Source organism: Perna viridis, chromosome 7, assembly GCF_037379345.1.
Source record: "Perna viridis isolate PV_CMFRI_1.1 ecotype Kerala chromosome 7, ASM3737934v1, whole genome shotgun sequence".
NCBI lineage: Eukaryota > Metazoa > Mollusca > Bivalvia > Mytilida > Mytilidae > Perna > Perna viridis.
Window position 1 is genome coordinate 42,394,160 of NC_142451.1, and position 27,749 is coordinate 42,421,908.

A 27,749-nucleotide genomic window follows, 5' to 3' on the forward strand; every position below is an offset into this window, starting at 1 on the left:
CTTAGTTACAATTTGAAACCAGAAATTCAAGCTTCATTAAGAATTACTGGATCTGCAGGTCTACCAATGACATTTAATTGAGTATACACCTTCCTGTAAATACAAGTCAGTGAAACAATTGCATGAATCAACATGATGCATTTCAAGTGGTAGATAAAAATACCACAATACTTTTTGCGAAACAAAAAAGGATCTTTATTTAAAGGGATTATACATTTGGCAAATAAGTGTGCCTGTCAAATCATGGTAAGCACTAACTTCAGATTGTGCTGAAAATCCTAATCAGTATTATAACTACTTCATTGTGTCAAGTTTGAATAACATCCTTTGAAAAGCTGGAAACCACACAAGAAAACGGAATCAAATCTTTCAATTTGTTCTCTGGTTATTTTGAAACTAAGGAGGACACCTTAAACTAGTGGGATTCTGTGGAAAATTTTTGTAGAACATGTATGTGATGCCTGAAAAATTATTAGATCTATTGTATTTAGTTATTATTTGGAAACAACCCAAGGCTGGGGTTAGTGCCGCAATGCTGCTGGAAACGTTTAGTCTTCCATAAAACAATATTTAAAATAATTTTTAATGCCATTAGTAATCCTGCTCAATCTGATTACGGCACTGTAATCGGTCCGATAAATGCAGAAAGCCAGTGAACTTATTTTATTGAATGATTTCTGCTTTTCCACCTCGTGCATCTGGCATGACCTCTAATGATATATTTGATGAGCTATTCATAAGAGAAATGAATGGTATACAGTCAGTTTTCCTTGACTATTTTGAAAAAGTGAACCTTGCTAGTCATTTCAAATGGGCTTTTTGGAGAGAGAAATCTAATATACAACACTTGTGAAGAGTTGGCATACCAGTATTCTTAGAATCATTGGATAGTCCAAAACATTTTTTAGTTTTAAGGACAGTTTATATCTTAAAACTAAAACCCTAATTAAAAAACTAATGAATGCTCCTAAATTTACAGATTTAAATATTTCTTACTATGTGTTGTCAATGTACTCTGGGGGAAACTAAAACCAGAAAATTTTTTTTGAGGCCTTAAAAGCCTTTAAATAGGACAACAATTCATAAAATATGTAATGTCTCATCTGGCTTATTACATATTTGCTATATTGTACCAAATAGATAAGTGGAGATAACTCTACTTAATGGATGGATAATAATAATTATTTCTTATGATGTAATCCATTGATTTCATTGTAAATGGCTCTCGTTTGTAAAATATTGCAATAAAATGCTTCATGTCTAATTAAAGAAGCTTGACAAATATTGGCCACAGGAATGATTTGATTACTTTTTTTTTAAAGGAGCACTACAAAAGAACATTTCAATGTCTTTTATGATTAATGAATAAAACATCTGCATACTGCAATCAAATGATAAATACATTACTGGTTACAGTGTCTTACTGACCTATTTTACTTTTGTTCCATTGGGTAACTAGCATGCTCTGCAACAAATGTATCCTTTTAACTTTACTGATTAATGTTTTGTTACATTGATCACGTATCATTTGCAGTATAAGTGGTATACTTCTTGAGAAAAATCCTTTAGGGTCAACTGCTTGATTTTTTTTTTTGAAGGTAATTGAGTGGGAACATTTAATGGCATCTGGTTGAAATTTTGGTTTAAATGTCTCAATCGTGGTCTCAGTATTCTGTCCATTTTCATTCACCTTGTTGGTTTTGATTGCATTGTCTGAATGGATAGTCACCATATTAATCAACTAAAAGGGAACTAAATCTAGAGAATAACTAAATCAGAGACTCCCAGTGACACAGAATTATACTCCATCAATGGATGACGTCACTTGACTAATGAAATACCTTAAATTATTCAGGGCGATGGGAAATATCAACTTAATTGTGATATTTCTGTTGTAGTGTTTTTTTTTTTCCTTCCTTCAGAAATATTGTAATAAATAACACTTTATGGGATAATTTCCAGACAGTTCAATACCTATCTACGAAAAAGGTAAAAATTCAAATATGCAACCATTTAATACGAAAGAAAAACAATCTGTAAATAAAAAATAAAATCTGAAGGAACACAAATTGCAAAATCACATTAAATATAAATTTCAAATAAATACAGTTTGCAATAAATATTGAAATATAAATTACTGAGATCCAACTATCCTGACAAATGTAGATTTCTTTGGCACAATTGATAAAAAAAAGGATGCTAGGCAATGAAAATTTCCACTGAACACAAAATGATGTAAATAACTTGAAACATAAACAAATCAAGAAAATAAATGTCTGAAGACATGCATGCAATAACACCACATTGTTTATAACAGAAATATGTTTGAATAAATAATAATGCAACAAATAAATAACCTAAAGTAAACAAATATATAAACCTATCTTTGCAATGCAGGAACAAAATAAAAATTATTAAAAAAAATATCATGTCTTTACATTTAAAAAACTTTCAATGGACGGAATGCAACAAGGGAACTTAGCTATGATAAACAAAAAATAACATTGTCATTAATGACAATCAAAATATACAAGTGGCTTGAAGAAATAATGTCTAAACTTGAAGTAAGAGGGCTACTCCACCAAGAACCCATTTACTAGCTTTCTCCTTTGATTTCAAATTAAATGTCCATACATAAGTTGGTCCTCTGCTCTTTGTCTTGTATACTGGACATTCATACACATTTCTAGCATCCATACGATCAACAGGGATGGCTTTGATGAATATGACAGGCATTGTACAAGCCAATTCCTTGAGACGAGCCTCAGCAATCATTCCCGTCTGAAGATCCCACCTAGCTCCTTCCATAAAGAGCCCATGGACATAAGCTCCTTCACGTGGAGGCCCTGTCATATCTTCACGATTTTTCTTTGTGACATCACACTGTAATGCCATACGATCCAGAGGCCATTCATTTTTACGAGCCATTTGTTGCATGATGGCTGTAAGGAAGGATTGAGGGTTGAAGAATCCACCTAACCACACAGCTGCAGGCAAGTTAAAATCACCTGTCCAATTCTCCAGTTCTTTTATTCTCAACAACAGATCTGCATACCATGCTGCCAAACCAAACAAGGATGGATAAGCTCTCTTAGCCCAACTGGCTGGTATGGAGTCCAAATACAAGGCATTTCCCAAGTTCTCCATCTCAGCCGTTATTGTTAGCTCACCCTGCAAAAGACAAATCACAAAATAAAGACTGTTAACATACATTGTAGAAATGAATAATAAAAAAAAATTAAATATCTTCAAAATAAAAAGCATTTCATAGTTTAAACTTTTTATTTTAAAAGTATTTTGGTTAGTATAATTTGTAGAAAAAGAGTAAGGACCATAAGCACAACAACATAAACTAGGATGAAGCTGTGAAAACAAGGGCCAAAATAAGTTCACTCAATGAAAAAAAAAAATGTTGAAGGGCAACTCAGGAGGCAGTTGACAACAGTTTACCTTTAATCCAAGATCAAGTTCCTTCAAAGAACGCCTGATTTCACTGGTCAGTAGATTCATTCTTTCACATTCCTGGAAAGCCACTACAATGTAGGGAGTTCTCTCTTCCACTGGAACCTTTGACATTATTTCAATCATATTGAATTCTTCTGGTAGTTTTTCCAAGATCTCATCCAAAATGCCTTTTATCTGCAAAGTTTAAAGAATTAGATGATATTTTATTTCAAGCATTACTCCTTTTTTTATAAACTGTAAAGATGTATCTACCATATTTCTTTGTGTTTTGTTTTTTGCTGTCTATATGGCTTTCAATAGTAACTATTTGATTAATGCGAATTTCTTTAGGTTGATAAAAAATATACTTTATACTTAGACCTAACAAAAAAGTATGTACCTTTGTGATCACCTATCAAACCTTAGACTTTTTCCAACAAATATTGCTCCAGAGAGATATTTTAATTAGTTCAACCTCTAGTTTACTTCAGAAAATTGTAAACAAATAATGTTTAAACCTGCACAAGAATGTGTCAGTTTGACAAAAACTTTTATCAATGGTGGCTTGAAAAAAAAAAAAAAAGACCACCATTAATTTGAACTTTATGTAATACATTGTTAATCTTCTTACCTTCTCTTCCCTACTAACACCAGCTGATCCACCACCTCCAGCATCTCTCGGCTGCATTTCAAACACAGTTCTAAACAGATTTTCAGATAATGTGGTCAAGAATTCAATCTCAGCATTGGGATGGAGACCATAAAGATATGGACTTTCTGGTGGTAGGCATTCATCTATATAAGCATGGTAACCTTTGTAATCTGTATTTGGTGGTGATGGGAATCCAGGTGCAAGGTATAACTCACCATCAAGCTGAAATTAAAACATTTCAGTTAATAACTAATGTTAAATCAAGTATTAGAGAAATATGATTCCACATAACATCCCTAGATATCATGATATCACCAAAAAATGCTGCTACACAAAATAAGTAATAATGATTGCACATAAAAAAATATATTTAGTTAAAATTTGAAAAATTCTTCCAAAGAAAGATATAAAAACACACTTTCAATTAACATAGAATATAAATTGGCTGTCTTGATTGTGAAAAGGCTTTTTAATATATCCTTACCATACATGAGTCCATGTAAACTTCCAGGTAAGTTTTATCCAGCCTTCTGTCCCAGTCATCGGTGATATGACCTCCATACATAATCTCCCCAAACAGATACCTAAGGTCTTCCCATGGTACCTTTGAGTTAGCTTCCAGGTAGTTATACAATACCATGGCACTGATAGTTAAATCTCCATTGTTGAATGGATAAGATCTGTTCCAACCCTGTGGACCAAACTTCCGTCTCTCACAAACAACAGCGTGGAAATAGCAAAGAGAGAACAGGATACTCTTGAATTCTGTTTCCTTCGAACACTGTTCTAAACTATCCTGAAATAGATTCCAATGATAAATTATCTTCATGCTGGTAGATCGTTAACATTTGGCCTTTAAAAATATCTTAATATCTGAATGTTCCATTTTTATCTCTTTCAACATGCTGATACATTTGTAATGCCACAATTACAGTGAGTTTTTAAGGGTTATTTTAAAAAAAAAAACAAAAAAAAAACCATCTAAAATGATGTAAATTTAACATTAAAAACTTGTCATCCCAATACAAAAACCAACGATACCATTATTATAGTTTTCATACCTGATTAAAGTTATCCAGTGCTTTATGCAGATTAGCAAACATTCCAGTTGGAGGCTCATTGGTGATTTTAATTGCACTCTCTAGAATTCCCTGTGGCATGATATGCGACTCAGGTGTTCCAGCAGGCTCAGCACTGATAAATACACGATAATCTGGATGACTGCTCTCACTGTATTTTTCCAACTTTTTCTCTAGTGTTGGCAACCATTTAGCGACCAAATGGACATTCTAAAAGAGAACATTTTTTATCACTCATGGGTGCAATTATTTTAGAAAAAAAAAAAAACGTGTAATAGAAAAGAAGACGACTGACACAAGGAAAAGGAGATAATTGATAGCATAAACAAGTTTATATCATCATGGAAAATGAGTGCTATTTTGTGTAAAATTTTGACCTTCCTTCAACTCAATAAGAATCATAACATTGTCCTGTTGTTAAAGAATGATCTTAATTTGAAAAAAAAAAAAAAAAATTTTGAATTGTAAAATTGGTCACAAATCATGATGTCAACAAGCATTTTTTAAAATATATTAGCAATTAAGGTCATGACTGGAACCTTTATGACAGTTTTAATAATTAATTTCATTATTATCAAACCTCCTGCCCCAATGAGAAACGCAAGCAATATCTTTTCACATATTTATACTCATGTACTCACCTCAAGGACAACCCAGTGCCCCTCCTCAGCAGATAAATCCATAGCTCTCTCAGCAACAATTTCTTGACCTTGTCCAAGAGAGATAATGTGAAAATTTCCATTATCTTCTGTAAAACCAATCTTTTTGCCATGCATTTCTACATCTTTGAGAGGATTGACACCAGCAGATAGGATGAAAAATATTGGTGTAGCTGGTCCAGATTCTTCAAAAGACTTGGCAAACTCTACACCAGCACCACTTGTGTATTTCCCACCTAATTTTTCCTCTACAAAATGTCTGAAAAAAGTACAAAGAAATGTATACATATTAACAGTGTTATCAATTAAAATTTAATAACTTTCGGTGATTTCGACAACCTGTTTGGCTATACATTATTAAAATTATAAAGTAGCAGTCTTTGTAAAAATCAAGCAAATTCTGTAATCTATGATACACCCCAAAAATGCTTCACAATTTTATTTTTGTTATTAAGTTGTTTTATGGGTCTATATAATGATATGAATAATCATCCATTCCAATCTGTCTGTTCTTAAGGGATAATTCACATAGTAAATTCAAAAGTGCCTATTGTACTTTAGCATCATTCACAGAGTTATCGTCCTTAATTTTGAGTTTTACGGTATATTCTATATAATTTTTACCATCTAAAAGGGGTTATATGGAAAGCTACATGGTACTTTCTGTTTAGTGTAAAATTTTGAACAAAATATCAAAAACATTTCCAACCATGAATCGCATTTTGCGAGATTCTTATCTGGAGTACTACTTTGAATTCTGTGTAAAAATATCGCACGTGCCACCCAATTTATCAGCTTGCTTCATTTATAGGTAAAGTGGTAATTATTTCTGATGAAAACATGATAAAAATGTAATACGGTACTGGGAATGCAGTAGACAGAAAGCCAAGGTATACTTACGTAACAGCATAAGTCATTCTGTCAGGTCTAAGAGCTCTCATCATACACAGCTTCTGAAGTGAAGTTTTATTTTTCCATTCCTGGGGGAACTTCTCTTTCTCAGGAGCTTCACTTTCAACAAACTTCTTCCATCTTTTGGCAGAACCTTCAATGTCTCGATCCAAATTTCTGAATTCATCCATACTTGACATGGCCTGATAGAAAAGATATTGTTATAATAGTTAAAATGTGTGGATAATACATAGATGTCCTGCCATTCAGCTTTTTAAGTTTCATGTTCCTCCTTAAAGAAACCAAATAAGATTACAGTATACTGTAAAATCAGAGATATTGTGAGTAAGTCATTTTAAGACATGATGTGACTTTTAATTTTTGCATCACCAAGAACTATTGGGTTTAAGAAATGATAGAACTTTCATAATGCGAGATTTTAAACTGTGATAGGAAACAAATTACATTCCTCCCAATAAATATACCAAATCAACATTGCATTCGTTTTTGAGTTTACAATGCTGATTTTCTTCATATTTATATCATACTATTCAGAATATTAACTATTACAATATTTTTATAAACTTTTTTTTGTATGCTCATGTTATTGTAAGTGTTATTTAATGAACTGTGATCTCACTAATCTAATTTTATTTTACCTTGATTCCACCCCAACTGTTGTTGCTCATGAAATCAACTGGGGAAGTTACATTCGGAACAGCTGGGAATCTCAACAAGAAATCCAGTTCTGAACTGCTTATCTCTTTGCTGGCTAACAAGATCTATAATATACAAAATTTGACGTATATCCATAAACTTTTCTTTTGTTGAAATATTACTTTAATTTAAACAGTGGATAATTTGGTTAATAAATATTTTCTATACAAAAACATTAATGCTTTGCAAGTCTTGCCAACTTTAGCACTAATTTACTTAACTTATCAATCTTTTGGTTTAATTTATATTACAGGTAATACCAAACCAGCATTCTTTCTTTTTGTGTTTATATAGATTGTATCAAACTTACTTGGAATGTCATTTGTGCAGTGAAGATAATTTTGTCTTTTTCAAACAATCCTCTAGCAGTATACATGAATACAGAGTAGTTGATACAGTCAATGAGATTATCCACCCTTTGTTTGACTTCCTCAGCTGGTTCTGCTTTGTCTATAGCCATCTCAAATACCACACTGAATGCCTGAATTAAGCAAAAAATAAATAGAAACTTCACTCAATATCAAATCATGAGAAATCTGAGTTTGGTTCACACAGGTCCAAATACATATTTAAAAGAATTTTCATACCAGTATTGTTTAGGAAGGTTTCATTTTATAACATTCTCGTGAAATATTTGTTGTTTCTTTGAAATTACTAAAGATTTTCTAAATTTGAGTTCACTGTTATAAGTGTTGTGCATTTGAATTTGGTGTACTGTTACTCTTAATTTCAATTTTGAAATCATCATTATTTGTGTGTAAAGTAGCAGCTGTTGCCAACCTTAAAATCATTTCATTTTTAAAATAATAAAAAAAAAAGTAAAATGTCTTTTCAATTAAATTACCTTCAATGAGAACTGGTACATTGGATGGATTTTATTGAGATCATTCAGGATGAAGTACAACAGTGAAGCTCTAGCTGCGGCAGGCCTGTAATGTTCTCTAGCTGTGTTGATTTCCACTTCAGTTTTCTTGGCTTGGGCAGCCTTCACTTCTATCTCAGCAGCAGTTCTCTTTGTAGTCTCCAAATTCTCAACCAATGCATAGTCTCCTAGGAAATTACCTTCAGCAGCTGATAAACGAGCAAGGAGGGAATCTTCCAACTCTTTTAAAGTAATCTTAAACTGATTCTGCTGCCTGGTCAAATCTGCCTTCAGACTTTCTAAATCTGGTCTTTCCTTTCCAACAACAGCTGCTAGAAGTTGGTCCTCTAGACCATCTCTGGTGACTGTGAAATTGATTAGAGTGGTCTGAGCTTGCATTTCTGGTTGGTAATGCGGATTAGCTAACTTTGTTTGAATGATCAGTTTAAAATCTGGATGATACTCAACTTCTTTGTCTCCCATTTTAATAGCTCTCCCTTTCTTAATTGTGTTTCTACCAATCAATGGGTCTAATACTGGATCAACAGATTCTCCAATGTTTTCTAAGAAAACCACATCACCTGATGACACTGCTCTTTCTAAAGCATCCAGATAGCCCTTCTGTCCAAGGCGGATTACTTTCAAGTTTGCCCCATATTTGCTCTTAATCCAATTTGAGCCTTGCAACTGTGGATCTATCATCAATGGCCACCTTTCACAATTAGACAGAATAGTAGCATTCTCAGATGACATTCTATCACTTGGAAGACCTTCATTGTTCCAGGTGGCAATCTGAGCATCATCTGTCAATAAACACAATGGATCAAGTCCTTCAGATATTGGAATAGGAATAGACAAGTTGTTTAGAAATGGAATCCAGTGGACATTCATCAGATCAAGTCTGTATTGTTTAGTGAAGCAACCAAAGTAGGACACAAAAGCTGTGGTCAAAAGAACATCACCTGGCAATGTTTTTTCCTGCTCCTTAAATTCATTGATTGACTCAGCCCATCTGACATTTTCTGATGCCAAACCTCCTACTAATCTATTGGCCAGATCAATTGTCTTTCCTGTCATTTCTGCCTCTTGTTGACATCTCAATTTTTCATTAGTGGCTTCCTCAAATTCAGCAGTCAGTTTTCCTAAATCAGATTCTAATGAAGTAATCTTAGCTGTGATGACTTTAAGTTTCTCCTTAGCAGCATTTAGTTCTGCATTAGCTTGTGCTAATGCAAGTCTCTTTGGTTCAACAGTACAATAAACTGTGTAGTAGTTGATAATATTGATAACCCATGAGCATAAACCAGCAGCAGCCGCTGATTTGGCTCTAATGAAATCTGGGTTAAATTCTGGGTCTTTCAAGTAAGGTTCTACTGCCTTCTGACAATTTTCGTGGATGTTATCTTTGTCATAGTTGATCAAGTTGTCCAGGAATGCATCAACCTACAGGTACAGAAAAACAGGATGTAAACCATTAAAGTTTTAGTTTTTAGTTAGGACACACAACAGCAGTATTTAAGATTTTGCTCAGCCTAATAGTTTTCAATTGCTAATATAGTAACCAGACTTTTCCAAAACCAATAAGATTTGTAAATTATTGATGAAAATCCCAATGCTTCTTCAGGGAAGTGTTGCTGTCTGTAATGAAACATTTAAATACTACACAAAATATGAATATGGTTGAAATGGACGTATTAGATTAATACACTTAAACATTAAAATCATTAAAACATTTAAAAAGAACAAACCTTTGCCATTACAGAACTCTTTGCAGCTTTCCAACTTCTGTCTTTAGGAATCTTTCCACTTGTTGCTAACAGACACATGACAGCTGCCAGTACATTTATTACAGCAGGTGGTGGTGACCCAAAGGACTTCAACTCAGTCAAATTACCCTGAAAAATGGTTGATGTTTTATCACTATTGAGTGTGTTAAGATTTTAATTGTTGTCTTGTGATGAACTATTTGTCAAACGGTCTAAGTAGTTGCATATACTTGGTCTACAATGAACAGTAGTCAGGGTCACTTTGCAGCCTTTCACATCACACTAATAAATTGAAAACTGCTTAAGACAACAAATTAATTTGGTGAAATCTTATACCTTGTTAAGAGTATTCAATGCTTCTTTAGCAGCAGCCAGTGCAGGTTCAGCCTTAGCAAGATCTGTCATACAATCAATCTGTTTTTTAGACACTTCTTCATTAATTTTCTGAACTTTTTTTTCCTCTGTATCAGCTATGGCCTTCTCAGCTGATACCTTTTCGGTCTCAGCGCCAACGACGGCAATAAGTTTGTTGGCATCTTCATTCTTCTGTGCAAGTTCAACTTCTTGAGAGGCAAGTTTAGATTTTAGATCATCAACCTGGGAAATAAAAGTTCATAACATAATTAACAAAACAGAATACAAGGTGGTTAAGACCAGATACAGTGAATAATTGCCTATCAAGAGTGATACGTGGCACTGAACTAAATTCAATATAATAACCAGCACCATCAAGCCTTAAGGATTTTTAAATACATTTTTAAGCTGCATGTGACATATTTCATACAGATAATAGTAAGACATAGCATGATTTCATGAATGCTTCATTTCATTTATACATATTCTGTAGTTTTGCCTATCACTTGCATGTTGCACATATTCATGTATAGACTAGCAATTTTACCGCTTGCTTTCATTTATCTGTATATTAAAATTCTTATATATTTTTTAACAGTATTCCCATGGTGATTCTTTAATTTTTTTTTATATATTTCAGCTGCAAGTGACATATATATGTATTTCATACAGATAATAGCAAGACATTGCATGATTTCATGAATGCTTCATTCCATTTACATATATCAGTGTTCTAGCTAGGATTTGAAAATAGAGGGTGTGCAGGGAAGAGGGCACTTTAACACGTAGCATGTTTTTTTCAAACAAAAAAGGGCTATTGGTGTATTTGAATTTTTTTTTTAAGATTTATGTTTCCATTAAGTCAGAAATATCTTTATTCATTTTTTTGGGGGACTTTTCTTGTATGTTTGTATTCTTATTAAATAATACAAGAATGATGTGTAGACAAAAATTAACATTGCTTTTGGAGAATTTAAAGCAGTATACTATCACACCATAAAGGAGATTAAGGGCAAGTGATTCTTAACATTTATGACATACTATGAGGTAAAATGTTGAATGAAATGTAACAAATATTCAATATTGCTCCAATTTAATTTCAAAATCATATTATTTTCTCTAATGTAATTATAACTTTTGAAAAATACTGTTGAAGATATAGAAAATTTTACAAAGAATTGAACTGACAGAGACAACCGACATATTGAATACTGGTAAGCAAACATATGCAACATGCAATTGCTTACATCCATGGTTCTACATAACATAGACCTGTCAACTTGAAAATATTTTTGAAATTAATTGTACAAAAGAAAATAATTATTAACCAATGACTGGCTGTCCATGAAATGGTGAAAGATCCAATCTGGATCCAATTCCTACTTGTCAATGATCATCATCCAACAACCCTTATCAGCTGATTGATCACCAATAATTACCTGAGGTATACCAGAGGGTTAATTATGACAGGATGTGGTAAATGAAGGTGACACTTCTTAATTGGCTTGGGGTAATTTATTAACAAAAGTGTAATATTAAGATAATTATAAATGGGCACGAAGGGGGTAATATGTTAAAGGGGCGGGTGCTGCGCCCCTCCATTTTGCCTAGCTAAGACACTGATTAAAAAATATGTATATTCACTGTTTTGCCTATTTCTTGCATGTTGCACATATTCATGTATAGACTAATGCATTTACCACTTGTGCATTCATATATCTGTATACTAAAATCGTTTTATATATTAACATTTTTATGCACATCCTCTTTTCAATGTACAGCTAAATCTTGATTTTTGTCTTGTCTAAGAGCAAATTTGGAGAAGGCCAGAATGTAGGGATTACCTTTCTGGTATTCGCAATTGTAAGAGTATTTGTCAATATCAAATTTTCAACAACCACTTTATATCACAGGTCGATGATATTTGGTATGTGAAGAGAAATAGAAGATAATGCAGAAGTTGTACTGATCCACACTGTATAACAGTGACTGTATATGAAGCTGGTGTATTGCCATGAACTATTTTGTATCTCATCTAACCAGTTGAAATTTCTGTGTGTATCCATATGATTGCCTTGATAGTTGTGTGAAGTTTCCTAAAATCCATTTGTTTTATCGGGGATCAATGATTTCAAGAAAACTTCTCTTCTTGTATACCAAGCATTTTCAGCTGGAAATCTGCTGTATTTAAGCATCACTCAAGTTTGCATGCACTCTGTACAGGTGAGGAACAAGAGAGTATAAAGTAATCTTGATGTTTATCAATATTGAGAATTCAGCTTATTTGCACACTGGGGCTATCTTGTTTAAGGGTATGGAAATTTTGTCCATTGTTGTAGACAAAAAGCCCTGTTCTTTGATAATTTGGTGTTTTTGTCACCTACACATTCACTCCATAGCCCATACCTTTTCATTTTGAAGTTTTGGAATGGGTTATTCTTGATATCAATATGCAATGACTACATAGTGATTTAACAACTGTTCAAATTCAGTTTCAAAGGAACCCATAAAGTTTAATTGTGGAAGAGTTGCTTTGATGATAATTCACACTAAATAGATATAAGAAGATGTGGTATGAGTGCCAATGAGACAACTCTCAATTCAAGGCACAATTTATTCAAAGTATAAACCATAATAATAAGTCTTCAACACGGAGCCTTGGATCACACCGAAAAGTAAGCTATAAAGGGCCCCAAAAATTACTAGTGTAAAACCTCCAAACAGGAAAACCAACGGCCTAATCTACAAAAAAATTGAGAGACGAGAAACACCTATAAACAACATCAACAAAAAATGGAAGTTGACATCTTTTCTGATGTTCGGGTGTCTCAGGTTGCACCATAGCAAAACCCCGAGAATACCTGTAAAAATGGCGCAAACTTCCGGCAACAAAAACGTGTAACTCAACTATACTAAAGGTTTATACAATGACAGGGATTCATTTTGGACCATTTCAAGAAAGTAAAAAACAACTTTCAACAGAATGTTCCTTCATTTTCCACTCACAGAAGCGAATTTCCAAGCTCAGTACTGTGCCATAGCTGCATTTCCCACCAATCCACAACCAAATATATATTTTTTTTAAAAGGCCGTCCAAGTGTCCCATTTATGTTCTGCTGGAACAGCCTAATTTACAAAGGATGGTTTTACTAGATTTTGACCAGTAATGATCTTATAGTTGATGTCAAAATGGAAAATGGAAGAAAATCACTGAAATTTGGGGTTATTAATGAACATTTTTCACCCTACAAACTGAAAACTGGCATTTTTGGTAGTTTATTGTCAACAAAATGTATTTTATTTTGCTGATTTTTTGTGGCCAGAGCGAAATGGGTAACTCATCATCAATCTTGAGCTACTTAAGGTAAAATTAAAATTGAAATAACATTTAACATTATCAATTTTTGCGATCTCTTGGTAACTGTCATAATAATAAAAAATTAGATAGATGAAAACATTTCTGGTTATATGGTATTCATACGAATAATGTTATAGGTAAATTCATATCAAATTATTTCTTGATGGCATACCTGTTGTGCAGTGCTTCTCAGTTTCTCAAGACCATTTTCCAATCTCACAATCTTGGCTTGTAGCTCTAAATTTTTCTTCTTCAACAAGTTCTGGTAAAGTTTGATCTGTTCGAGGAAACTTTTTGGTGTTGTATAGTTGTATCTTCGTTCATTCTGGAGGTAACTCTGACTCATTTCATTTACAGATGTGTGAACAAATCCCATAAATTGAGAGATTGAAGTTCTCATGTCAGGCTGTAATTAGAAAATGCTTATCTATAAAATTATGCAAAATTAATAGCATCTGTTTTGAAAACTATTGGAACTAATTTGAATGAAACTGCCTACTTTTTAGAATTTAAAAGAGCTGTATTATATATGTGTTTAAAGGGTAAGACATTGAAGAATTTACACAAAAATAAGTTGTTTGAATGTAAATATTTATTAAGAGATCGTTGTTGACATCAAACTACGAACTTAAGAATTAAGTGTAGGCAACATGGAATCAAATGTACTTACTGACAATAGTTCCACCTCCTGTAAGAATCTGGAAGATACAGAATTCAAAGCTTCTACTGGCCATTCATGGAACCAATCAATACATGTACAGTTAGTTACTGCAGGGAACTTTCGACTTCTGACTCTTAATGTGGATCCAACAGGTGAGAAACATAACACAACCTATAATTACATATATAAAAACAATGTCCTGAATTTTTTTCAGCTTTTAAAATTCTGTAACAGTACTTCAAAGAATTACAAAATGAGAATTTTGAAAATAAGGAATATTATAAACTAAATGTAACTTGTTTTTTTTTACTGCAAATTCTATAATATTATATTATATTAAACTAGTAAGAATGATAAATAAATGGCAATACAGAATAAAGATAATTAAACTAATACCTAAATGTGAAGCTACATTTGTATTTACTTTTAATTTTTTTATTGGTAAAGTAAATTTACCTTTAGAGTTTTTCTGACTTTGTCAATGAAAAATTTCCAACAATTTTCCCTAGAATCCTCCATTCCTGTAGCCTTGACCTCATTTCTAACACCATTAATAACATTTTCTACTTCATCATCAGGTAAAAGGTCAGGTATTTCACCAGAGGCCAACAAGTCATTAATCAACACCAAGAATTTTTCATCAGCAACTTGAGCATCCGTCATAAGAAACATCATCCCAACATTCTTCAATCCTGTCTTTATATAAAGTTGGGATAAATCAACCTTTAGATCTGCAATACTATAGCCTTTTCTGAGAGTAATTTGGAAAACATCAAGACCACTGATAAATGCTGCCAAACGAGACAAGCTTTGTTTGCCGCTTCCTCCTACACCAATCAATAAGGCATTACCTCTGGGAGATTCTAAAATCCTGTTGATTTTACAAATGTGTGCCATGGCATCTTCAAACAATACTAGGTTCATGATGGCATTTAGTTCATTGTAATTGTCTAAAGCTTCAGTCAGAAGTTTATTTAACTCTGACCATCCCTCCACAGGATTATAACGAGGATCACCAATACCCTGAGCAAAGTGGCAGAAAATATTTGGTTTCTTGAACACTACTTCCTCATTGCAGTCCTGAATAAATAAATAAAAATAAGTCATTTAAACATATTGAATTTTGTTAGTATTTAAAAAACATAGGCACTACAATTCTTCTAAATACAAATGAAAATACAATTAATTCTTCTGAACCTACACATGATAATAATTTTAAAGCATCTAAAATCTTTAATTCAAGAAGTATTTCAAAACTGCTACATATTTTGAATTGTCTGTATTTCTTGAAGTAAAATCACTGTGAATTTGGTGCAAGGTTTGTTAACGGTTTTTATTTGCATTAAAACCGATTAAAATGGTTTTCCAATAATTTGTACAACTCAGGCAAAAACTGTGTTCAATAGAACTCAAAACTGCAAGTAGAAATTGCCACCTACTGCCGAACTAGAATTTCTGAGGCCCAATAATGAAACAGGAATAATACCTCAAAACATCTTTTACAAGTGTCCTTAATCAATTTTTGGAAAGTTTCAATGTCTTTCTCATCAGCAAGCTTGTCACCATAAACACGCTCTGCCTCATGCATCCACAAACGAATCAAGTCCATGGTTGTCTTGGCACATTCTGGCATAGCAAATAGAAGTCCCTATAATAAATCAAAGTATATCACCAGCAATCAACATAACTAGTACTTGATTTGATATTAAATGTTTAGTATACACTATTCTTCTTAAGTCTTGTATTACTACTGTGACCATACCTCAGCTAAAATTTATTTTCAAATTTCATATATGTATATAGTTTTTGTATACTTTTCACGATATAACCTAATTTTACATCTATCTATACATTTAATAATATATATAAAAAACTCTGCTATTGTCTGCTGGCAGTACAATAAGTTAAGTTGTTTGACCAACTCTAGCTCATATTAGCCTAAAGAGTTAGACACTCTTAAGAAAGGGTCTGCTTGACCATGAACCCTATCCTACCTGGAAAATGTTGGAGAGATCTCTTAGGTTGAAGATATAATGAAACTTGATGGCTGTTGGCAAGAATGTTGTGGCGATCTTGGAATGTAAGGTAAGAGCACCATTGACTAGTAATGTGGAGTATTTCTGAACAGCTGCAGGGAATCCATTGATAGATAAATGTTGAGATAGGATACTGCTGTAAATTGTCTGTAAGGCATCAGTGTTGGGAAAGTTACAGGAAAACACACAGAAATGTCTCTGAAAAAAAATATTAAATTAAGAATTTAGAAACTAAATTAGATGTCATGAAATATTAGAGACTGGGAAGATTTCAACATTACAATATAGATATGTTCTTAAAAGGGGCAGCAAGCAAATTTCTCTCTTGCTGATGTATCTCTACTTCTCTTATTATCTGATATACTATACATATTTCAATCCTATGACTATTTCTCCTGAAAGTTAACACCATTTTTGCTTTAAGTAAGATCCCTACATAATCAATGTACAACTATGTGTCTTATTTCTCAACTGTTAATTTTGGTATACCTTAACGTTTTGGCCAAGTGAATTCAAAGAATTCTTGAATACTTTCATGGCATACCTGTCTAGGTTGATGGACATTTTATAGCAGAAATGCCTAAAAATGCATACATATACTATATCATTGAAAAATTTATGAACTTTTAAACATCATTCAGTGGTAAGAATTTTTAAATCATCAATATAATTAAAGGTATGTTAATGGATTACTTACCTGCAATCTTGAATCAATAGTAAAGCTACCAGCTGTAGGATTCATACAGGCCACATACTGAGTGTTGTGGATTTCTTTCAATGTCAGTTTAGTTCTGTCATACCAATGACCATGATCAATATGCTGCCTGATCAAGGTATGGGGCTGCACTGTGAAATATGGGTCAACCTATTTAATTAAAAAAAAAAGGAAAGTAAGCAGAAAGACAAGATTGTATGATGCAAAAAAACAAGTGAAAGCTGAACAGTAATAGTTGCACTTAAAAGCTTTGAAACATGTACATTCAAGTTAAATTATCTTTCTTTAGAACATCCAACAAATGTTTTTGATGCTTTCAAAGTACCTGGAAGGATATAGTAAATCTTATATGCCCTTCCCAACAACTTTGTTTTCAGGGACATATAGAATAGAATCATAATCATAAAGTCAGGAAATAGCAAATTTGGTAAAAATTGTTCAAAACAAAGACGGGTTTGAAGAATATCCACCAGACATTTAACCAATACCAATATTTTTTAGGAAGAGAGTTGTTTTCATGTCAAAGGACTTAAACCATGTTCACTGAAGACCAATGGGTGGCCTTGATCTGACATTTTCATCCTGATGGGGTTGTCTTTTTGACATATTCACCATTAACATTCTCCTTATAATAGTTGTCAATGATATACATAAACCAGTCTGCACAAGGAGAGAAAAATGTGGAACCATGAGAACAGTACAAAAAGAATATGACTTTTTTTTTTCATCACCCTACCTCTGGCATATTCATGTCATCTACAAAGTAGATTAGTCTTCTGGTACCAGGTGGACCATAGTTTCTTCCTGCCTTTTTCTCCAGTGGTTTTTCCAATATTCCTTGCAGCATGGCTGAAGTTGTATAGAAGTTGAATGGTACATTTGCAACCATGAAGGCATCTGACAGGCTGAAAAAAGCAAAGTACTTACATACATACAATACAATACCAATTAAATCGACAGATTATCTTAATTTCTGCAACTAATTAATCAGGGATCTTCACTTAACATGTTAAATTTCCTTTCAGTTTTAATTGACAATGTTTCTGACCAAACATTAAACCAGATATCCCCATTCCTTGTACCTACCACTTTCATCACAAACACTTACCTTGATAATTTGTCCTGCATGAGTACTGTTTTTCCTGTACCAGCTGTACCCACCAACATGACAGGCCTCTTGTTCTCTACCAACATGTCAAGGAAATATTTTACCCTTGTTGTTTCCGCTGTGTGTACTAATACAGCCTGTGAATAAATAAGTTTTTATACACAACTTAAACATAAAGGCACATAATTTTGGAAAACTTTACTGGTGCCAGTGCCATATTGACACATCAATGGTCATTTCTAAGTTAATATTGATGATATATATATCTATTTAGAAGGGTCTGAAAAATTCCCAACGATGATAGAACTGTCAAATTTGCGAAGCAAATTTTTGGTCGTTCCCTCCCCGGGACTCGAACTCGTACCGCTGTGACATCTATGGCAACACCGCCTGCACTAAGTCCAGCACCCTTGACCACTCGGCCAGCTAGGCTATATAAAAATATAGCTTTTGCTGGCCGGGTCATTCCTCCTCATAGGATTAATCTAGGGCTGTAACTTAGTACACAATGTATGGTAGTATGGGGCAGTTCATCTAGGTGTTATTATGTAGGATAGAGGATCAAATTAATGATGCATGTTACAACAAATCAATATTATACAACGTCTCAGAATGTGACGACTCTATTCGCTACACTACTCCATCGGATCAAATTGATACAGGGAAGATAACGTAAACTTATAGAAGGGTCTGAAAATATATATATCTATATCTAGATCTATCTATCTATCTATCTATCTATCTATCTATCTATCTATCTATCTATCTATCTATATATATATATATATATATAAACATATGAAATTCATTTCTATCTTACACGAAAGTACCTCAAATGTAATTTTAGTTTGGTATACATTTACATATGGCAATGTACATTATGTTCTCTATATCATGAAGACCTTCTATCTGAAATATTTATGCTAATTATTCACAATGCAATAAAAAATAATCTTTGAGATTAGCTCTGCAAAAATAGATCGATAGATCAAAAATAGTAACTCCAGAAATATGCAATAAATTTATATAATAAGAATTGTGAACGGTATTTTATGCTCCAAAGAAAACTGGTTCAGCAGTTGTATAATTCATATAATCACCAAAAGTGATAGACAAACTGACAAGAGAATCACATGCAGCAGGGGTTATGAAATTAAGATATATAGCAGCTTCTGTAATATTTACCTGTAAAGGCATTTCTGGATCCAACTCAAATTTAGCAACCTTTTTGGTCCAAGGTTCAAACTTGTGTGTTTCTGGGTCAATGTAATAATCAAACACAGTGCCTTGGGTTGGAAACTTGACAGTCTTAAACTCTGTAACCCACCACTTGGTAAACTCTACTCTGTAGTCAACCAACTACAAAAGATTTTCTCTTTAGTTAGAAAATGTAATGAACCAAGTTACCAATACAAATAACTATCTGTGTCAAGATGACAAATTTGACTAGACAACTTACTATGTATATGTTTAATAGTCTCCCCTAAACTGTTAATTTCAAACAAATTAAAGCTTAACATTAATCTGATAAAGAATTTTGTTATGACCAAAACAATAACTTAGTCTGTAATAACTTTTAGTAAACCATCAAAAAATGTTAGAAAATCTAATAAATCAAAGAAGCCAAAAATTAAATGTGGACTTTGTATCCTATCAAAAAATGATGAGAAGCCATGAAGTATCCCATCTAGTTATTTTTAAAAGAACAACATACCTGATCCTGAAACATAACACTGCCAAATGCCCATACACAGGCAAACACGAAGTACAGTTCATATAACTCTTTATGACAGTCTGGTGGTGTGTTTTCTGGTGTCAGTAAACATTCCAGTAGGTAACATAACATCTGAACCTGGCTGATCTCAGGTACTGGCGTAACCTTTTTAAATCTCACTCGTAGAGTGTCTAGACAGACTGGGACATATTTGTCAAACAGTATTGTAAGATTGGCTCTCTCGGATTGAACTTCTCTGGTATCTATCCAACTCTGTACATATCTGTTAGTGTAAATTTAACTGTAGAATTAACCTAATTAAGAAGTGTAAAATTAAAAAAAATAAATATTATGTAGTAATGTAATATTAATAGCTGGTTTGGTCCTTTTAATGTGATAGCACGGCTAAAAGCAGGGCCTTAAATTCTAGCCTATTTAAAGCAAGTACACATTTTAATTGGTAGATTAAGTCTTCACAGCTTTGGGAAAATGAAATGTATCTTTATGTGAGAAATGATATACCAGTAAATTTATTTGTGCTGAACAAGTCTTAACTTACGGATTCCATCCAACATCAGCAGCATTTATAAAAAGAATCCCTGCCCTTGATACAGTAGCTGGTGTGGCAGTTTTTAGATGACTGATCTCAAACAGAAGTCTCATGCTTGGAGTGAGGGTAATTCTCTCATTACTAGCAAGTGTTAGAACTTTGTTGTCATCCATCACAGTGTTTAGAGATTCAATCCACATTGGATCAATGTCACCATCCAATACAATCCATTTGGGGCTGTCATTGGCCATGTTAGCTAGATCTCTCATTACCACAGAAAACAAACCTGTAATAATTTTATTGTAATTGATTATAAAGCGAAACTCATTATTGTTCAGCTACATCCTAAACAGACATATGGACAATAAGGGAGAAAATGAATACAAAAAGTTTATTCTTGACTTACCAAAGGAACACATGATGTATGCTTTAGCAACCCATTATTTTTAACATGAGCACTTAACTTACATTTTGTAGATACATAGGCTTTACTGTTAATAACACAATGAAAATCTTTTAGTAACCATTCATGTTATTTAATAAATATATTGTCTCCTGGATGGAGACAGCCAATTTTAGTTTGCCTTTATACACTGAACTTGACTACTACTTAGCATAATATATATTTAATGAAAACAAACTACAAGGAACAAAAGAAGTCTAATGAAATACCATCTTTCCATTCTCTTGTAGCTGGGTTGATGATTCCAAAAAGTTCATCATTAGTCACAGCTTTTGGATCTAAATCGAGGGCAGTTGGCTTCTTTCCTTGCATTTTATAAGTTCTGAAAAGTGATCCCCATACTTTACTCTTTCCGACACCTGCTCCACCAAGATCAAATACAGAGTGACGTACTTCAAACAACTCTTGCAACTGTACAACCTAAGTTTTATAAAGGAAAAAAGTCAGTAAAAGAAATATGAGAATAAATACCAAAAAATGGTATCAACATAGGAAGGGCATTAACATAAATGGTTTCCCCTTGGTCATAATAATACAAAAATCATCATATAAGTTACAAGCAAACTGAGTGTAAAGGCATTTTTACACATAAAGGTTACATATATTTTTTGCAGACCAAAAAGTTGAGCAGTATTTGCCCCTGTCTAGCAATCACAGAATGCTTTAAATATACCTTAAGGATAAAGTTCTCTTCGGGCTGCAACTTTTGATCAACAACAGCTTTACGGATTTCCTTCTCAAACTCTAGATCCCTCTTCCTAGGTACATTCAAAGCAGGGAACAAATCACCAATCAATCCCATGAAAATGGGAACATCATCAGTCACAATCTTGGGAATGTTGAAATCTCTAAGAGCTCTCATTAACACCTAAAAATTTAGTAATTCAGTAAATCATACAAATGACAAATTCACAATCAAACTTGGTAATTGAACAATGAAAAGCAGAAACAAAACACAAAAAAAAACTTACACTGAAAATATTCAAATATATTTGTGATCTTTTAAGCTATGATATTAATAGAAATGTTATAAAATAGAAAGTATGTGTCCCATTTTCATTACCTATGAAATTCTAATCATCTTAAAATTGCATTTTTATGTATTCAAAAGTTATGAGTTACTTCTATTTGTTTTATAATACTGATTCAATACAGAATTTCATGAAAGTATTGTAAGTTCAATAATTTTTATGTATTTATTAAAAAGTACCTGATCCTCTGGTCTTCCTGGATCTCCTCTTTTCAGGGAACCAGCAACTACAAGCACAGATTTAATAGCCCTCAATCCCCAGTCATAGTGATCTTGTTTAGACAGTAGCTCTTTACACAGACTGTACAAAGTGATGAACTTCCTAGCTAGAAGCCTTGCTTCCAAGAAACCTTCAGCTACCAACATGATTTCACAGATCAGTTCAAAATCTGGGACAACCATAGCACATGGTCTGAACAGGGCTTTAAGATTTTCTGGCAGTTCTGTTCTACCTGCATAACCAGGATTCATAGTAATGAACAATCCAACAGTCCATTTTATACTAATGACCTCTCCTTGGAAGTTGAATCTTTGTTTCTTTTCCTTAATGGCATCTTGAATACTCTTGACCTGGACAGCAATTACAGACAACACTTCAACAGCGATACGGTTGAACTCATCAAAACAACCCCAAGCTCCTGACTGGGCTAGTCCTTTGTAGATGTTTCCAACAGACTGAAGTAGAAATAGCATTGTTCAAATCATAAGAGTGAAGGTTTACCATTATAAAAGTTAACTCGGCAAGTATGTACATGTATTATTAGATAAAGACAGTCTAATTAAGGAGTGGGTTGGGAAAAAGTCTGTTAAAAAACTGCTTAAAATGTGGCAACTTATAGAAAATAAGAATACTAACTAAATCAGAACAAGCCCCATGCCAAATGTAGTTGACCCATTTAAACTAAAAATGAAGATGAAGATTTTTCACAAAAAAGTTTGTTCCCTGCTATGCAGTTCCTGAGATTTTATAACACTTAATCCAATCTTTAAAATCTGCTATTTTGCATTATATTTTTTGATATTTTTATAATTTTTATTAACCAAATTTGACTAAAACTAAATATGATTATCTTCAAATGGTGTCTTCTTAATCTAGTGGGTGTTCTTCTATACCTTGTAGTCCATCTGTTCAGAACAGTTGAACACATATACCATAATGCCCAAAGCTCTACCCAAATCTTTGGTAGTTTCTGTTTTACCAGTACCAGCTGGTCCAGCAGGAGCACCACTCATAATCAAATGGAGGGACTGTGTCAAAGTGATGTAACATCTAAAATACAAGAATTTACATGTAAGGATAACTGAGAGTTCAGTCTGAAGTAATGTTGGTGTGTTTGATGGAATCAAAGAAGTGTTAATGCTTCAATTGCATTTTCCAGTTTTGTTGATTCTATTACATCTATATGCAAATAGGTGAATAAGATTTTTAACAAAATACCTTCTTGCTCTAAAACGCATTGAAACAGTAGAGAAGAATGGATTCCTGAAGTGAATATTGGTTTTGTGATCTTTTAATCACTGAATAATTGAATAACATAGCATGCTCTAAAAAAACCTAAAAATGCAAACATGTACTACATAATGAATGAAACAATTATAATACAAAACACATTACATAATAACTATTTGTGTCTACATTTTGAAGGCCAATATGAACATATTTACCTGTCTGTCAATGGAGTAATAACCAGACGAGGAGTGTTTCCAAGGTACTCATGAGAGTATCTGAACTGTGCATCACAGATATTTGCAAAGCAATCTTTCTCATTGTCATCCCATCTATGTCGTAACTGTGACAGCCAGGCAAAGGCTTGGGAGCTATCAACTTTAGTAGTGATCATCTTGGTGACGACATCTCTGGCATGTACATCAATGGTACAAATCGTCATGATCTTCTGTCTATCGCCTTTGGACAAGTTACCAATCAGCATGGTAATGAGGCTATTCAGTTGTTGAATCTATAAATTCAGCATGACATATATTAAACTTCATCAACAGTAAAATAAAGGAGTAGATGTATGTACCTTGGACAACTGAATATCCAAGAGCGGGATTGTGGAGTGCTCACAAACATGCTTAAACTCGCCACACGCTTTATGCGCCTGTCCCAAGCCAGGAACCTGTCGTCCAGTGGTTGTGATTTTTTTATGTTTATTGTTCTTTATTTTTTTTATATACATTTTTTCTATAGATTAGGTTTATTTTTGTCTTTTATGAATAGTTACACATCATTTATTTTGTGGCTTTTTTACAGCTTGCTTTAATTGTTTAATTGTTCATTGCTTGGCATTTGGTCAATGACTACCTCATTGGCAATCATACCACATCTCCTATTTTTATATCTAATAATATCAAATACAACAGTGCTGTTCTGAAAGTATTTTACCACATCTTTTTCATCATTCCACAAAATAAATCTATGGAATAATTCATTTTAATTGTTATGTTGTATTACAGCAGTACTAAAATTAACACATTCATTTTTAACTAGTTTTTTTAACCTAGTATTTGATGTTTTCTGCACCTCCATTAATTTTCCTTAGAACATCATTCAGTACCTAATATAATTCCATACAATGTTCTGCTTTATGATTCATAGTCACAAACAGCTTAATTCAAAAGTTTTGTCTAAAGAAAGAAGGGCTATGCCAGAAATAAATGTATAGGGAAGTCAGGAGGCACTTTTTATTTGACCCCACCATGCATACAATTTTAATTGATTATATTCTTTCAATGTTAAGATTAAATTTCTTTAATAACCACCCACCAAATTTTAATAGAGGTGCCTACAGACCCCCTCACAATTAATTCTGGAATAGCCCAAATTACAATTATACCTGTTTTTTGCTGTAGTCTTTTAAAGCATTTTCATATCCTTCCTCCAGCCTGGCAAAGGCAATATTGACTTCAGTTGTCCACCAGATCTGTGTTCCACACAAGGCTACCTGAGCAGGGAAGTCAAAGAGCCATTGATCCCTGGGTTTTTCTTCATATGATGATACAGCTTCACACATTTCATGCATCACTGTGCTACACATGGAGTTCAACAGTCGCATAAGCCACACTTCAACCTGTATGATTGAAAAATACCATATATGTTAAAGGAAAATTATAACTTAAAGTGCAGTTTGAAAGGGATCAAGGTGTATTTTAAAAAAATGTGGTTTTTGGGTTTGTTTTTTTTTTGTGGTAAATGTAAGTATCTAACACTTTTGCAAAGATACACTAGAGGCCTGAAGTTTTTATTTTCTAGTTCAAAGCACAGATATTTTGTAGATTTAAAACCTTTCTAACATAAAACTTGTTTTACAAAATAGTTACCTGTCCATTCAAATCACAAGTTTTATCTAGGTTCACATATTCTCCATCTTTACTGTACATTCCTATCCCTTGTTTCAGGCAATTGCCCTTGTCATCTTTCTCAAATTCTAGCTTAGCCATACTGTCAAACAGTTTTGTCAAGTGACGACTGACCTGAAGTGAAATGAAAACATTGTATTCTGAAAAAATAACATCCTGAAAAACTTGTATCACTGCAGTCAGATTGATAACATAAAAACTTACTAATTAACATTTTAAGTTGTAATTAATTTTAGATTGTATTTTAGTAATTTTATTCTTATTAAGGTCTCTCCCAAACAAATTCAAGAAATGCTAAACTAAGCAGCTCTTACTGAAAATGGATACTTAAGTTTTCACATCGCATAAGTTTAGAACGAGAGTCAATTTTAAAAAAAAATTTTTTTTAGAGATGATTTTATGAGGTCAACAAAGTGGAAATTGGCAAAATCGTACGTAAATGTACAGTATAAAAAGAATCGTAACGGTAAAATCCCGATTTGAAATAGCAAAAATCTGCTAAAAACGAAAAAAATCCTCCCTGACTTGTAATCCCCCAAAAAATAAAATAAATAAAAAAATGAAACGTCAAAAATAAATGTCCCTATTTGTTTTTTTGTATCATTGGTTATGTGATAAAACAGCAATCAATTGGACAGTATATTTCACATTTAAATAAGACAATATATACTATCATGTTATTTGAAATGACTGAACATTTTAATATGCATGTAAATCGTACCTTACAGTACTAAGGAATGGAAAACCTTTACTTTCAGTTCATTAATCATCTAAAGAAAACATTTCAAAATAATTATTTTAGTCAAGCTCTTAAATCCTGAAAATGTTTAGAAATAGTAAGCATCCAAACATCTTGAACTTACAACTGGGGGATTATTTCCATTGGACAAAATGTCCAGGAGATCTGCAGAAGAGACAAAGTAAAATCTTGGAAAAGCTAATCTCTTTGTCTCTAGGTACTCAGCTAATGCCTTCTCACACAGTACAAGATCTTCCTGGAGTCTCTCTAACTTTTCATACAAACGTGGCTGATTTGTTGCTTCAACTGTATTCTTGGTCTTTTCCATCTGCTTCACTAACTCCTACAGATAAAAGCAACAAATTAAAAATTTTCAGTGGAAAAAAAAAATAAAAAATAAAAAAATGTGGCAGACATTGAATTTGACCAAAGGATGAAATTATCAAACTGATAAAGGTCACTGTATACAATGATTTTCACACTGAGCAAAAAACTCCCAAATTAGTACTCATGGTAATGATTATCAACACTTTTTAAACTTATTTATTTTCAAAGCAAGAAAATAAAATAAATCATGTGATTATTTTCATAAGGCAGACTTAGCAAAAATAAACATATTTACATACAATTGTATGTATGATTTTTTTCTTTCTATCTTTCATTTTCTACTTCTTTGAACACTATCCACTTACAGCATATTAAAATTTTTTTTAAATATGTAATTTATAGAGTAAATATTCTTATGCAAGATTAAATGACTAACAAACATACCTTGAAATCAGTATCAATACCATCAAATCTAGCAGAATCTTCAGGGAGCTGACTTCTAATATCTTCAGAGCCAATGAAAATACTTTCTAAATGGGACCATGTTCTTTGTACTTCCATCCAAACAGATATAACTTGGTCAGCTGTGGATAATTTCTTCTGCCAAGTTGACACTTCAGTCAAGAAATGAGCTATGTATTTGGAGGACAGCATATTTTGCAGTTGAACCTGTATCAAAATGGATCATTTTGTATTCAAATCCAGTCATGATTAAAAGAAATTGAAAATTGTAAGTAACAATGTAGCATTTTTAGTTTTAAAAATTGTTTTTTAAAATTGAATCATACAAGCTAATTATATGGTTAATAGCTGTGTTTAAAGCATACTCATCAATGTAATACTTTCATTATCTAAAAATGGAGAATTTATCAAAAATATATTTTTCTGCATATAAAATGTGATAGTGAGCGAACAAAACCTGGTTGTCTTCAAGGGTTTCAATCAGTTCTTCACTAGTCTTCAGCATTGTGATACCAGTCCTTGGATGAGATTCATGTTCAAACTCCATCTGAGCCCAAGTTACATTCAACTCTTTCAAAACTTTCTCCATACTCATTTCCTTAACAGCCTTGTCTACAATGCCTCTGACTTCATCCTCATAATTGTGTAAATTAAGAGATAATAGATCTGCCAATGTTGTATTGTCATCCATAGTGAACCGTACCTGTAAAAGAACAGATAATACATGAACTTAGTGCAAAGCTAAAGGTACATGGATATACTACCAGTCCAAATGAAATCTGCTCAGACAGACAAAAAAGTC

The 27,749-nt window shown here is 32.9% G+C and overlaps 1 protein-coding gene across 1 annotated transcript in view; it reads right to left on the bottom strand.

Annotated features, from left to right (window-relative positions):
- Nucleotides 1–1,996: 1,996 nt before the first annotated feature.
- The window catches only part of LOC148612773 (dynein beta chain, ciliary-like), a 41,726-nt gene continuing 15,973 nt past the window's right edge, over nucleotides 1,997–27,749 (bottom strand). Inside the window, exons 19-51 of the mRNA XM_088594497.1 lie at nucleotides 27,405–27,650; nucleotides 26,930–27,154; nucleotides 26,283–26,501; nucleotides 25,381–25,533; nucleotides 24,897–25,130; nucleotides 23,725–24,017; nucleotides 23,173–23,329; nucleotides 22,240–22,734; nucleotides 21,703–21,897; nucleotides 21,239–21,449; nucleotides 20,576–20,852; nucleotides 20,017–20,299; nucleotides 19,488–19,661; nucleotides 18,303–18,439; nucleotides 17,931–18,099; nucleotides 17,177–17,344; nucleotides 16,438–16,677; nucleotides 15,930–16,091; nucleotides 14,900–15,523; nucleotides 14,453–14,614; nucleotides 13,955–14,188; nucleotides 10,407–10,667; nucleotides 10,053–10,199; nucleotides 8,287–9,747; nucleotides 7,753–7,923; nucleotides 7,385–7,507; nucleotides 6,735–6,928; nucleotides 5,817–6,093; nucleotides 5,158–5,385; nucleotides 4,581–4,892; nucleotides 4,076–4,318; nucleotides 3,451–3,639; nucleotides 1,997–3,171 (exon numbers count right to left, since the gene is read on the bottom strand). Coding sequence (XP_088450623.1) covers nucleotides 2,554–3,171; nucleotides 3,451–3,639; nucleotides 4,076–4,318; nucleotides 4,581–4,892; nucleotides 5,158–5,385; nucleotides 5,817–6,093; nucleotides 6,735–6,928; nucleotides 7,385–7,507; nucleotides 7,753–7,923; nucleotides 8,287–9,747; nucleotides 10,053–10,199; nucleotides 10,407–10,667; nucleotides 13,955–14,188; nucleotides 14,453–14,614; nucleotides 14,900–15,523; nucleotides 15,930–16,091; nucleotides 16,438–16,677; nucleotides 17,177–17,344; nucleotides 17,931–18,099; nucleotides 18,303–18,439; nucleotides 19,488–19,661; nucleotides 20,017–20,299; nucleotides 20,576–20,852; nucleotides 21,239–21,449; nucleotides 21,703–21,897; nucleotides 22,240–22,734; nucleotides 23,173–23,329; nucleotides 23,725–24,017; nucleotides 24,897–25,130; nucleotides 25,381–25,533; nucleotides 26,283–26,501; nucleotides 26,930–27,154; nucleotides 27,405–27,650 — 9,282 coding nt within the window. The 3' untranslated portion in view covers nucleotides 1,997–2,553. The remainder of the gene's footprint in view (nucleotides 3,172–3,450; nucleotides 3,640–4,075; nucleotides 4,319–4,580; nucleotides 4,893–5,157; nucleotides 5,386–5,816; nucleotides 6,094–6,734; nucleotides 6,929–7,384; nucleotides 7,508–7,752; nucleotides 7,924–8,286; nucleotides 9,748–10,052; nucleotides 10,200–10,406; nucleotides 10,668–13,954; nucleotides 14,189–14,452; nucleotides 14,615–14,899; nucleotides 15,524–15,929; nucleotides 16,092–16,437; nucleotides 16,678–17,176; nucleotides 17,345–17,930; nucleotides 18,100–18,302; nucleotides 18,440–19,487; nucleotides 19,662–20,016; nucleotides 20,300–20,575; nucleotides 20,853–21,238; nucleotides 21,450–21,702; nucleotides 21,898–22,239; nucleotides 22,735–23,172; nucleotides 23,330–23,724; nucleotides 24,018–24,896; nucleotides 25,131–25,380; nucleotides 25,534–26,282; nucleotides 26,502–26,929; nucleotides 27,155–27,404; nucleotides 27,651–27,749) is intronic.